The sequence below is a fragment of the Corythoichthys intestinalis genome, chromosome 1 (assembly GCF_030265065.1).
Source record: "Corythoichthys intestinalis isolate RoL2023-P3 chromosome 1, ASM3026506v1, whole genome shotgun sequence".
In the NCBI taxonomy this organism is placed as follows: domain Eukaryota; kingdom Metazoa; phylum Chordata; class Actinopteri; order Syngnathiformes; family Syngnathidae; genus Corythoichthys; species Corythoichthys intestinalis.
In genome coordinates, this window is record NC_080395.1 from 10,981,619 (window position 1) to 10,995,773 (window position 14,155).

Here is a 14,155-nt window from a genome sequence, read left to right on the forward strand (position 1 = left end):
GTTTTTTCTTGACTTTTTTTGCCAAAATCATCAATATTAATACAAAAAAAGACTTGAACTACTTCAGTTGTTTGTAATGAATCTAAAATATATTAAAGTCTAATGTTTATCAGTACACTACAGAAAATAATGAACTTTATCACAATATGCTAATTTTTGAGAAGGACTAGTATATATATATATCATTATTCATTTGTGCTTTTTTTTTTAATTCACGAAACTAAATGAACTATATATTAATGCAATGTTCATTTAAACTAAATTAATGAATTGAAAATAAAATACACTCAAGTTTTTTTTTCAATATATATATATATATATATATATATATATATATATATATATATATATATATATATAAGAGCTGTAAAATGGTTCACAATCAAGGAAGTTAAAAAAAATAAAGTGGGGAATGAATAAAATGATAATAATAAGGTCAAGTAATTCTATAATCAATAAGTTTGGAATATATTACAATGCACAAAACTAATCAAGACATCTTCCCTGAAACCAATTGAAATAAAGTTTGGAAACTGAACAAACAATAAAGAAAGGGAAGAATCCAAGTATTTCAAATAATAATGCCAATCATTCAAAACGCTTTTCAAGACACCCAAGGACCCGTTACAACAGAGTTTACAAAAGCAACAAATAGTCGTCAAAAGCAAAATTAGAGTGAATCAAAGTAACAGGAAAACAGTCATAACGTAAAACAGAATAGATGATCAAGGGGATTTGGTATCATCATTGTTCCGTCAGCTCATTGGTCAAAAAGTAGAGAGGCGGGGGTATATGTTTCCATGCATATTCATGAATATCACTATACCATTATTCGTTCGTTCTACATATAAGACACTATTTTTCAGTTGCATGATAATTCCCCAATGTGGCTCCTTGTATGCAAAACTAAATGTCGCTTCGACGCAGCACTTATGCCACAAGGTGCAGGAAAAAGGTGTTTCCCCTTTGTGTATTCTTGTGTCTCCTCAACGAATCTTTCCGAGAAAACCTTTTCTCACAAGAGGAGGTGAAAGGCTTCTCTCCAGTGTGTGAAGGCTCATGCTTTTCCAAATCAGTCTTCTGAAAGAATCTTACGCCACAAAGTGTGCAGGCGTTTCTCCATTGTGTATTCTTGTATGCTTTTTTAACAGAGGCTTCCGAGAAAATCTTTTCTCGCAAAAAGAGCAGGCGAAAGGCTTCTCTCCGGTGTGTGAACGCGTATGCGTTTCTAAATGACTCTTCTGACTGAATCTTTGACCACAAAATGAGCAGTCAAAAGGTTTCTCTCCAGTGTGTGTCCGCTGATGCCTGTCTAAATGAAACTTCTGACGGAATCTTTTATGACAAACTGAGCAGGGAAAAGGCTTTTCTTGTGTGTGCGTGCTTGCGTGTTGCTTTAAATTTCCCTTGCCTGCAAATCGTTTACCACAAGATGTGCAGACAAAGGGCTTTCCTCCAGTGTGTCTACGCATATGCTTTTCTGAATCAGCTCTATTTGAAAATCTTTTATTGCAAAGTGTGCAGGCGAAAGGCTTCTCTCCGGTGTGTATGCTTGTGTGTTTGTTTAAATTTGCTTTCTCGCGGAATCCTTTACCACAATATGTGCAGATATGAGGCTTTTCTCCAGTGTGTCTACGCTGATGCTTTTGTAGATAATTTTTTCGAGAAAATCTTTTATCGCAAAGTGTGCAGGCGAATCTTTTATGACAAACTGAGCTGGGAAAAGGCTTTTCTCCTGTGTGCGTGCTTCTGTGTTTCTTTAAATTTCCCATCTTGGCGAATCGTTTGCCACAAGATGTACAGGCAAAAGGCTTTTTTCCAGTGTGTGCACCCATATGTATTGTTAAGTGATGCTTCCAAGAAAATATTTCATTACATAGTAAGCATGGAAAAGGTTTCCGAACTGTGCATTCTTTTGTGTTCGTTTCCAATGTTGACTTGTTTAAGGATTTCGTAGCTTTCTGGTCAAAGTCATCCTCCTCCTCATCAGTGTTAAAGTCAGAAGAGTGTGACGTTACGTCATCGCTATCAGAAAGCGGAGCTAACAGGGCATCCGGTTCCGATCTTTCCTCTCCCTTTGTTGTCAGGTGCTGAAGTGAGCCACCGCATGAAGGTTTCAATGCTCCGATCTCTAAGTCATCTTGTTCAATCTTCACACTCACAGTCATTGGAAACTTAGTGATTTCGTTTTCCTGTTCTTCTCCTTTAATATAGAAGGCCTCTGGCTCCGCCTCCTGTTTGATGTAAGGCATCTCTGACTCCTGTTTAACATGAAGGGAATCGTGCATCTCAGGATGAAGATCTTCTGCAGTGACAGCTGTGGGACACTGAGTAGGAAAAAAAAAAACATGTGATTTGCTAAAGTCAAGCTTTTGCCCTGATTTTCATGTTGTGCATTTTTTACCGACACTAAGAACCCTTTCGCTGTAGATACGGATAAAAAACAGACTTTTTTTACTTACACCCATCTTTCATCAACTCTTCCACTGCCATTGTTGATGACTGGCACCCCTGCAATTCTGTCAGATAATGCTTCTTTCTCCCAGAAAATGATTGCAATTACAAATGTGGTACACACAAGGACACAGGTAGAGTCAAATTGAATCCATTTTAACTGGCTGCAAGTGTGATTTAGTTATTGCCACCACCTGTTATGTGCCGCAGGTAAGTAACAGGTGCTGTTAATTACACAAATTAGAGAAGCATCAAATGATTTTTCAAAGGGTGCCAATACTTTTGTCCGTCCCATTTTTGAGTTTTGTGTAAAATGATAATGAGTTCATTTTTTTCCCCCCATTCTCTTTTGTGTTTTTTGCATTGCAACCAAAATAAATGAAGATCTTACTACCGAAGCATTTTTATCTGCAATCATTCTCTGGGAGGAATTGAGCGTTATCTGACAGAATTGCCGGGGTGCCAATACTTTTGGCCAGCAGAAAGAATAGCTAACTAATGGAAGTGCTGGAGAAGAAGGATAGGACAAGCAGACATTGAAGGACTTCAAATCATGATATGCTGGAACCCTCCCACCATATGCATGGGATTGCATGCACACTCATGTCTTTCAGGTACGCACGGGAACGCAATTGCGAATGCACACGCACCCTAACATATAACCGGGGTGTGGGTGTAAAATTATAAAGGGGTGTGTATGGTGTACATGTAATTATGTCTATGTATGTACGTATGTATATATGTGTGTATGCATATAAATTAGCAGTGGTATAAATTCAGAGAGCCCAACACTGGAAGTCACAAAATTTGATTTTGGTTAAGATGTTATACAATTTGAATTGGTTTGTTGTTATATTCGTTTTTTTTTTCTCTCCAATGTTTTAACTTGAGAAAATCCACCAATAAAGCTTTTGAAAACCGTTCATAAGAAAAAAATATGTTTCATTGAGGCATTTCATTTGTAAATACATGTTAAAATCTTTGTCATTGGGATTGCTTTTCTCTTTAGCACAGGACTTCTTTTTTCTTCTTTCTTTCTTTCAGAAAGCTGAACAATACGTGGGGTCTGAAAGGCAAATTGTCGTTGGATTATCTTTAAATACCTGCTACTTTTGAGCAGAATTCTGGCTTTGTATAGGCTAATGTTCCTATTGTTGAAATCACAAAAGTGTGTAATGAACAACTAGCACATTTATATTTTGCATTTTGTTTTCTTACTGTACCGAAAATGAACCGAACCGTGACTTCAAAACCTAGGTACGTACTGAACCGAGATTTTTGTGTACCGTTACACTCCTAATGTCTACGATCTCGACGGTCCTCCAACGACCGCCGTTCGCCAGTCTTTGAAAGTTAAAGAGCATATGACACGAGAAAAAAAGTCTAAAATGTCATTATTATGTGAATTAGAATCATATTTTGAGACGATTCGACTATATACAACAATTTAGCAAAGCACAGATGACGAGAAATTAGTCTTTTAAACTGCTGGTTAGCCACGCCTACCATTATAGGGCTTTAGCGTCCCCAACAGGTGGATGACGTCAGCGGTAGACTTGGCTCATCGATTTTACTATTCAGCCCATTGAGGGGAAATTATTCAGAACGAGGAAAACGCGACGAAGAAAGCCGCAAAATGTCATTGTTTCAGTCTCTCTACTCCAATATTTTTACAGGATATTCTTTTTACCCAAGTATTTTTCCCCAATAGCTATATAAATGGCTTGAGAAGGACCAGTCAGCCCGTTGAGGGGGAACTATTCACAACGAGGAAAACGCAACGAAGAGAGCGGCAAAATGTCATTGTTTCTGTCTCTTTACTTCAATATTTTTTACAAGATACTCTTTTTATCCAAGTATTTTCCCCAATTGCTAAATAAATGGCATGGTCATGACAAATAACAGTCTTGTGCTGAATGGAATATGAATTAATAAAAATGCTTTTATTCAGGACGACATGGCAAAATTACTCCATAATGATCAAAACTGTCGACTTCACCTTTACTGTCGCACCTCCCGAACGATATTTTATGACACCTAAACCGGACATATGTCATTTCCCTTCCCCGGCTTCGGAGAATGTAAACAAACCAGAAGGCGTGACAGCTAGCCGACATGCTAACCCGAACCGAGTGATGTTTCAAAGTCTTCAAAGCGGAAAATCACACATAGCTATCCTGGATTATTTGACATGACGACCCGGTTGTCGAATGTCTTAGCGGATCGGCAAACCGCCCGGCGGAGAGCAATTTACAGTTCGTTCCCCGGAGGAGGGTGGCTGGAGCTAACGCAGCTAACGTGCTGCTGCTAATGCATTAGGAGAGCTTTTTACATGCCTATCAATGATCAAACGTAAGTAGTCCTTCATTTAAAGGAAGTTTGTAGTGTTTACTTTGTAATCGCTGTATTCGTATTTGACATAATACAAAACAAGATGTTTACTCACTTCATCGTAAGTCCAATGGTCCCACAGTAAATATCCACGGTAAATGGGAACCTTTTGAAACTCCAAAAAGGCGCATATGCCTCTCCCTCATACAGAATGATTTTTCCGCAGCCGTTTGGCTGGCGTGATGCGAAAAATAAACGTATTAATCCGCAAAATCAGCTGAATCCTTCGTCCTCATACACAACAGTACACTGTAGCGTGAAGAGGACGTCTTCTACCGTACACGTCACAGCGCCCTCCTCCTTAATGCAAGACCGAAGCCGGAAGTCACTCATTTTCCTGGCGCGGGATTCAAAAAACTAAATAAATATAGCGATCGCTTCCACACACATCCAAGCGGTCCGTATCATTCAGGAGCATAAAATACCGCGTGTATTATGAAATAAACATGCTTTTTCGTGTCACAGGCACTTTAAGGTGACAATTATAATTGTGGTAACATTGCCAAAGAAAATCACCAGTTTAGTCAGGTTTTTATCATTTATTGTAAAACGGATAGTAGAAGGGGAGAAAAAATTGCTAACTCATTAGCTGCTATTGACAGCGCTAGAAGTTCAATTTATTTTGACTGGGAAGAGTGAATGAACGAACTTCTAGCGCAGTCAATGTCACTGTAAGTTTAGCATTCACAGCCAGTCCTCCCACTTGAAATTAATTGGATGTCTATTGTTGTTCGATGGCAGGGTGGTTACAGGGGATGATGTTCCCTTTCACACTGGGCTCATAACCATGCTCCACAACTCCGAAGGATTGTTTTTCTGTAACATTGCTCCACAGCTTGCCACAAATCACATGACTAATGCACCACTTTACTGGTCCATTCAGACTGAATCAGGAAGTGGTTTTGAAATGATGCTGCCAAACAACATAATTTGTTTCAAACACAAAGAATACACAACACTAGTGCTACAACGATTAATCAATTAACTCAGGTAATTCCATTAGAAAAAAGCTTCAAATCAAATTTTGCTGCTTCAAAGATTTGTTTTGAGTGGGGCTGTAATTGTTTGTTTTGAAAGTGTTCGCAGTTGGTTTTATTGATTTGGGTTGATACACTCCTCTCTAGTGGCAACAGTTAATGTGACATAACTCATTTAACATGGTTGACTTCAGCTGCTCCCTGCCTTTGTAATTTATAGGTATATTTAGCAGTTTTTGTGGGAATATGGTTTGAACGATTTGTTAAGAGCATTGAAAAAAAAAAAGTTAGCATTTTTTAGCATTTAAGCTAGCTGACTTTTGCTATGCAAGTTAGCCAATTCTTTTGTTGTACTTAGATCCTCACTATTTATTTTCAATGCCGTTTGAGGCTAAGGTCAGGTATTTAATCTTATTTTCAAATGAATGTGCAATTCTGATAGTTTGAAGAAACACTCAGGAATTTTTTGTTTACTCATTTTATGCTCTTTTGAAAGTGCAATCTTAACAAGCCTTTGTTTTACACCTCCTAAAATTGGTTCTGCAACGCATCAAATGTTCCTAATCCGATTACTCGATTATTTGAACTAACTCGTTGTTAGATTCATCGATTACTAAAAAACTCGATAGCTACAGCCCTCAGTGATATATAGCAATACTTTGTAGCCCAAAACGTTATTAGTATGCTTCCACAAAGAACCGATATATCGTTTAGAAAAGAGCATTCACAGTCTTTTGTGGGCATTTACAGGTCATTTCTTGTTCATTCTGGGCATTTTGTGAGTACGTCCTGTTACTTTTGAGTTATTTCCTATTTATTTAGAGACATTCTTGAGTCACTTCCATTTTGAGCCATTTCCTATTCATTTAGAGACATTATTGAGTCACTCCCTTTTCAGCATCCCAAAATCTACAGGAACAAACCCACAAATACCCCCCCAAAAAAGGAAGTGACCAAAAATCAACAGGAAATGATGTGAAATGCCCCAAAATGAATTAATTGCCTGACATTGACAGTCTCTGACTGCCAAAGACGACATTCGTTCATTTAATTCAATACACTTTAATTATCCCTTGGAAGGGGTTCCCTCGCTGCCACCATCCAACTTCAAATGACTTGGACGTCGACCAGTGATGAACTCATTCCAATTCACGGCAAAAGAATGAAAATAGCTTGTTTTCTGTTTATTAGTTGTTTTGTAGAATATCGCCATATCGTTATTGTGAGCCTTTTTATCTCATATCCATAGGTGGATCTACTATTCAGGCGAAGTAGGCGATCGTCTTAGGCTTGCCCCAACGAGCAAGAGCTTGGGCCACCGGAGCCAGCAGCACCCCCAACTATTCGTCATGTATAATTATGTCAGCATACCAAACAAATAACAAAACAAAAAAGAAAGCCATTTGAATGCTGCATTTATATTATCTCTACCTCACACACACACACACACACACTACAATGGACTGTTCCACGACGACGGACTGAGTATCAGTCGCTTAGCTTAATTTAGCACCGTTTAGCTTTGCTTAGCTCCGTTTAGCATCGCTTAGCTCTTCATAGCAGTGCGTTAGCTTCACTTAACTCTCCCGTGTTTTTCACGCCAATAAGATCGCTATTTTTACAGCTCAATTGCTACTTTGCACGTTGGCTATCGTTTATTTCGAACACATGAGCGAACGTGTTCTCCATGAGAGCCAAAGTGCAGTGAGGGAGAAGTTGAGAACAGGCCGCGAATGCCTCTTTTAACTTTCTTCTTCTTCTTCACACCGAACATAAAATACACGACAGCACACCCTGTGGCGAAACAATGCAGTACAGTTCCAATCAGTCATACAATAACACTCAACAGCTGGTTAACAGCATTTGGTATCGAAAAAAAAATTAAATCTATTTGTGACATCACAAGCAATGACGAAGAATGTTTTTTTTACAGAGTGTAAAGCTTTTGGTTAGTGGTTTAGCGAACGTACCTCCAGTGAACATTTCGAAATAAAAGCACGTCATTTTCGTCATATAAATAACGATTTCTGGAGTTAATCCCACATACTTCAGAATTAATATTATAATATGTTGAGTAAATACTACAGAATACAGATTCTACACTAAGAATAGCTTTATGACAAATATGACTGGCAATGAATAATTATTATAATTATTATACTACTATTAGATATAGTAGTATACTATAATAATAATAATGCTAGAATTTTTTAAAAGAATTGTTTTGAATAATGTTGGAAAGGCAAAGTCAGTGTTCCGAATCTGTTTAATTTTCCATTCTTTTGCACTAGTAAATGCTGTCAGCATTTAACCTCATTGTTTATGTGATTATTTATTGTTATTTACATGATTATTTGTACTTTAATAAAGAATTTAAGTGTTCCAAAATGGTTTTGTGAATTAATAACCGCCAAAAATAATTTCATTACTAAATTAGTTATAAAAAAAAAAAAATGATTAGCAGACTAATCGTAAAACTAGTCGGCTGACTAATCAGGAGAAAATTTGTCGTTTAGGACAGCCCCAGTGTACCAGAACATATTTCCTCCACACCCTTCTCACCTAGTTAACCCCTGACCCATGAAGAGGGCCCCTGGATATATTCGCCTTGGGCCCCAAAATTTCCAAATCCGCCACTGCTCTTATCGCAAGTCAAATATGGGAATTTTGCCCTTCAGTCTCAATCACTGATCACAGTCACATCAAATTTTTATAGTATAAAAAGTAAAACAACTAATGACCAGTGTTGTTAATAACGGCGTTACAATATAACGGCGTTACTAACGGCGTTATTTTTTTCAGTAATGAGTAATCTAATTAATTACTTTTCTCATCTTGGCAACGCCATTACCGTTACTGAGGCGGGAAAGGCGTGCGTTACTAAGTTGGTTGAATAAAAAAAAGTCTGAGAGAAACGGACTCACGGGGACGAGAGCAGAGCAGGAGTGGGGAAGACGCCGTTGCAACCGCGATGCTAGGTGGCTCCAATAATGCCTGACTGCAGCCATAGCCGACAAACTACGCCCACATGACACGGTAGATATCATATTATAGAACTAGATGCAAATGACAGACACTGCTGCACTGCAAACATGTTTTAAGGACTACATGCGTTTGTAAACAGCCGCCATCTTAAAGCAGTACACCTCTCAGGAAGGCCCTGATGTAGAGATCCTTCCTAGCGAACCTAAGTAATTTTTTTAAATCTAAAATGCTCCTAAATCGGCAAAATCTTAACTTAAATCTATCTTTAAATGATGAAACAGTTTTAAAAATTACACATGTTTAAAGTAGACAGAAGGGAACTAATGCAATAACGGGAGAAATTTTAACAACTTTAACGATTGATTCACAACTTTAAATGACTTCCACACATAGCAAAGGTTACTAGCTAGTTATCGCAATACCCTTGTGTCTAGTTAAGTGGAGGGTAAAGAATTGGGCTAGGGCCAATTGTCCCCCAAACACTTTAAGCTTCACATTGTGTGACCTGTGTGTTTTTTTGTTTTGTTTTTTTTTGAGAAAAAAAAAAAAAATCACTAGTTACTTTGCCAAGTAACTAATTACTCTTACATTCAGGTAACTGAGTTACTAACGCAATTACTTTTTGGGAGAAGTAATTTGTAACTGTAATTAATTACTTTTTTAAAGTAAAATTAACAACACTGCATGGCACTAAATGCGTTAGTAGACAGCCGCCATCTTAAAGCAGTAGACTTTTTAGGACGGCTCTGTTGTAGAGAACCTTCCTAGCGAACCTAAGTAAATTTTTATCTAAAATACTTCTAAATCGGCAAAATCTTGACTTCAATCTATCTTTAAATGATGAAACAGTTTTAAAACTTTTATATGTCGAAAGTAGAGAGAAGGGAACAAATGCAATAATGGGAGCAATTTTAACAACTTTTTACAGTTGATTCAGGGTAAAGGGTAAATTAGGGTAAAGAATTGGGCTCGGGCCAATTGTACCAAAAACCTTCACAAAAAAATTCACATAGTGTGGCCAATGTTTTTTTTTTTTTTTTTTTTTTTTTTTTTGAGGGAAAAAAAAAAAAGTAATTATCACCAATTACTTTGCCAAGTAACTAATTACTCTTACATTCAGGTAATTGAGTTACTAACGCAATTACTTTTTGGGAGAAGTAATTTGTAACTATAATTAATTACTTTTTTTCAGTAAGATTAACAACACTGCTAATGACATGATCTTAGGCATTTGTTGCTTTCTTTTTGTCCCTGAATGGTGTGTCGTCACATCCTGTTCATTAAGTAAAAAGAGTATATCGACTTTTTTTTCTTCTCCACTCTCGTCATCTTCCACTTCTTTACTCTTTGACTTGATGTTTGTGATTGCGTTTGCCTTCATTCAGTACTATTTTGTCGCATCTGAAACAAAATTTACAAATCGGAAGTGGCAAAGCAATCGAACTTACAGCCAAACGACTTCCACTAAGCTCAAAGATGGGACGTTTTACAATAAAACTGTTACTTCGGTACTTACCCGATGAGAATGCTTTGAAAGAGCTCGTTTGGTTAGAATAGTACACAAATGAACGGCCAGTCCCAGATGGGTACACGGATGGTAACGCGTGACCGGTAGGATGCGTGTATAAAAGTAACAAAATAAGGGAGCAGGCTTCCTCTTGTGTACTTACTTGTGTACTTATATTAAACAAAGAAAATAAATCCTACTCGTCACTCGGGAGCTCAGCGGTTCACACACACGCGTTCACAGATGCAGTCCAACTAAAAACAGTACAACGGTAACAGAAGAAGAAACCATTCATTATAAATGAACCAGCGCCACCGCGTGGTGGATGTCGTAAGGAACACCATTTAGAGAGGTTTTTTTTTTTTTTTTTTTTTTTTTTTTTTTTTTTTTAATCAAACAACAAACATTACAACATAAGTGGCATGGTATAATGTTAAACAACTTTAAACGCAACAGAAAATAGACGTTCAGTCGTTTCAATGTCTTCATTATAAAAAATACAGTTGTCGTGGTCCAAAAATCAAACGGAGCCTTAAAAATTCTGAAGAGGGTTTGAACGATTTTGTTAACAATTTTATAATGGACTTCCTTTGCCTGTGGTAATATTGGAAATTTAAAGAATTTGGATCTCATGATTTCAACATCTTTCTTAAAAAAAAAAAAAAAATGCATAATTGAAGTTCTGTTTGATGAAAATGGGTACATTTCATCCACAAAAATTTTACGAATTTTGACATTTGGTAATTTAGAATCATTGATATTGTGTCCGTTTACCAAAAGCGAAAGAAGTGTTTACTCTAGCTTCATTTGAAACAAACTATAAGTCATCTTAATTATCGACTGGGGAATTGCTTTGATGAGATTTTGATACTGTTTTTTATCAATCCAATTATGTTTGTATAATAGGCTCTCAAAAGATGCAATATGTCCAAAATCATCTGAGATGTGCATCACTGACCAAATTCCTCCCTCTAGCAAAATTTGATTTATTTTTGAATAGAATAAATTGACAGTTCCATAATGGGGTATTGTGGAGACTGAAGTTGTTTTTACAGATCATTCTCCAATGCTGCAGAACCTGTTGGTGTTACATAGATAGTTTTATGGGAATTTTTTTAAGGTCAAAATCACATCTCAAAAGGAATTCAATACCTCCTAACTTGTTAAAATTGTATTATGGGATGTGAAACCATAATTTGTTCTGGTTTTTCAAAAAGGATTGCAACCAATTAATTTCAATAGTCCCATTATTACAATCAACATCAATAGCTCTAAGGCCTCCTTTCTCATAATCTTTAATCAGAGTACCTTTTCTAATGTAGTGTGCTTTTCTATTCAAAATGTAATTGAAATTAGCCTGATTTATTGATTTGATCACTTTTCTTGACAGTGGTAGAGAATAGTCTGGGTCAGGGCCGGCCCAGGCCATTTTGGGGCCCTAAGCAAAATAAGGCAAAGGGGCCCATATTTTTGGCCCACCATTTCGTCACAGTGTACTGTGAAACCCATACATGCAATCCAACCCATACGTCCATATTTTGTATATTAATCAGATTTTGTTGCACTGCATACTTCAAACTTCTCACCCCAAATGATTGTCAGTACTTACAGTAGATAGCGCCAAACCTTTTTCTAAAAGAGGAAAGAAAGAAGTTAAGGAAGAACTTTTATTTTTTTAAGCTTGTAATCAAGTATCAAAAGTCAAATAAAGCAAACTAGTAAACAAAATAGAATATAAATTAAACAATTGCCAGATTGGGGGCCCCCTAGTGGTCAGGGGCCCTAAGCAGCTGCATAATCTGCGTATAGGCTGGGCCGGCCCTGGTCTGGGTAAATGAATCGAGAAAGGCATTCGCATCTTTCTGTATCACACATGCATATACAGTCCCTGACAAAAGTCTTGTCGCTTATCCATTTTGTAGAAATGATTGCTAATAACCTGACTTTTAATTATTGAATTGGTTTCAGAAATGGCTCATATGAAAGCTAAGACCCTCCCAAAGGATGGTGAATGTATAAAAATATATTTGTTTCACTGAAAAAAGATTGATCATTTAATGAAGACATAAAGGTCCAATTTTGGCAGGACAAAAGTTTTGTCGCCTACAGAAAGTACAGTAGTGTGAAAAGTGAACCAAAAATGTACTTCAAATACAAAAATATGTTACATAACATAAGCGAATTAAGTAGTGCTGCTGTGAGATCCAAATTTAATATTTTGTATGACTTCCATGGGCTTGAAGGACTGCATCCATGCGGTTCAGCAAGGATTCATACAATTTATTGATCAAGTCATCAGGAACATCAAAGAAAGCAGTCTTGCATGCCTCCCAGAGTTCATCAACATTCTCGGGTTTCGTCTTCCATGCACCCTCTTTCATCCTACCCCAGACGCGCTCAATGATGTTCATGTCTGGTGACTGGGCTGGCCAGTCCTGGAGGATCTTGATCTTCTTTGCCTTGAGGAACTTTGAGGTAGAGATTGAAGCATGCGATGAAGCACAATCCTGCTGAAGAATTTGTAAGAGGCAGCTAAGATTTCTTGATATTTCAGACTTTATGTTGCCTTCCACCCTTCAGATCTCTTGCACACCCCCATCTGTAACCCCAGATGGGGGGGGGGGGGGGGTCATTTTGGTAATGATGTAACCACCAAACTTCACTGTTTTCTGAGTGAATCTCGGATCCATGCCGGCTCCAGTAGGCCTCCAGCAATATTTGTGGAGACTGTGGTGTAATTCAGTGGAAGATTCATCTGAAAAGTCCACCTTTTGCCACTTTTCCAGCATCCATCCTTTTGACAGGCTGTGGGCCTTGGCCACTGCCACACGGATTTTTAATTGTCTGCACCCTGATAGTATGAAATATCAACAAATCTTAGCTGCCCCTTACATTCCTAACCATAAAAAAGGACAAATTCTGCAGCAGGATGGTGCTCCATCACATACTTAAATCTGTACCTCAAAGTTCCTCAAGGCAAAGAAGATCAAGATCCTCCAGGACTGGCCAGCCCAGTCACCAGACATGAACATCATTGAGCATGTATGGGGTAGGATGAAAGAGGGAGCATGGAAGACGAACCCCAAGAATGTTGATGAACTCTCGGAGGCATGCAAGACTGCTTTCTTTGATGTTCCTGATGACTTTATACATAAATTGTATGAATCCTTGCCAAAGCCCATGGAAGTCATACAAAATATTAAATTTGGATCTCACAGCATCACTACTTAATTCGCTTATGTTATGTAACATATTTTTGTATTTGAAGTACATTTTTTGTTCAATTTTTACACTACTTTCTGTAGGCGACACAACTTTTGTCTTGCCAAAATTGGACCTTTATGTCTTCATTAAATGATCTTTTTTTCAGTGAAACAAAAATTTTTTAAATTTAATTTTAATTAACTTAATTAAAAGTCAGTTTATTAGCAATTTTCTACAAAATGGATAAGCGACAAGAGTTTTGTCAGGGACCTAAGGACAATTTTGAAAGGTGGCCAAATTGGGGGTGTTAGAGCGCGACATCAAGTCACCTGATATGAGCTCTAAAAAGGTGCACAATAGAGGAAGTTTAAAAAAAAAAAGTTGAAAAAGAACAAAAATATTCAATAGTAATAATAAAGAGGTCAAGTAATTCTATAATCAATCAGATCAGAAAATATTACAATGCACAAGACTAAAGAACACATCTTCCCTGGAACAATTCAAATAAAGTTTAGAAAGTGAACAAACAATAAACAAAGGGAAGGGAACAATCCAAGTCTTTCAAAGAATAATGCATTTTATTTCAAAGCGCCTTCCAAGACACTCAAGGACCCATTTCAACAGTTTACAAAAGCTA

At 37.3% G+C, this 14,155-nt stretch overlaps 1 protein-coding gene across 2 annotated transcripts; it reads right to left on the reverse strand.

Moving 5' to 3' along the window:
• Positions 1-412: 412 nt before the first annotated feature.
• LOC130921346 (gastrula zinc finger protein XlCGF52.1-like) lies at positions 413-10,579 on the reverse strand. Of its 2 annotated transcripts, none has more exons than XM_057845117.1 (2): positions 10,478-10,579; positions 413-2,327 (listed from the first exon to the last, which is right to left on the reverse strand). In XM_057845117.1, exon 2 carries the CDS (start codon positions 2,286-2,288, stop codon positions 1,092-1,094), a length of 1,197 nt encoding a protein of 398 aa, XP_057701100.1. In that variant the 5' UTR covers positions 2,289-2,327; positions 10,478-10,579; the 3' UTR covers positions 413-1,091. The 2 variants fall into 2 exon arrangements, with proteins under 2 accessions (XP_057701100.1, XP_057701091.1); XM_057845108.1 differs by having other exon boundaries at positions 10,324-10,566.
• Positions 10,580-14,155: the final 3,576 nt, after the last annotated feature.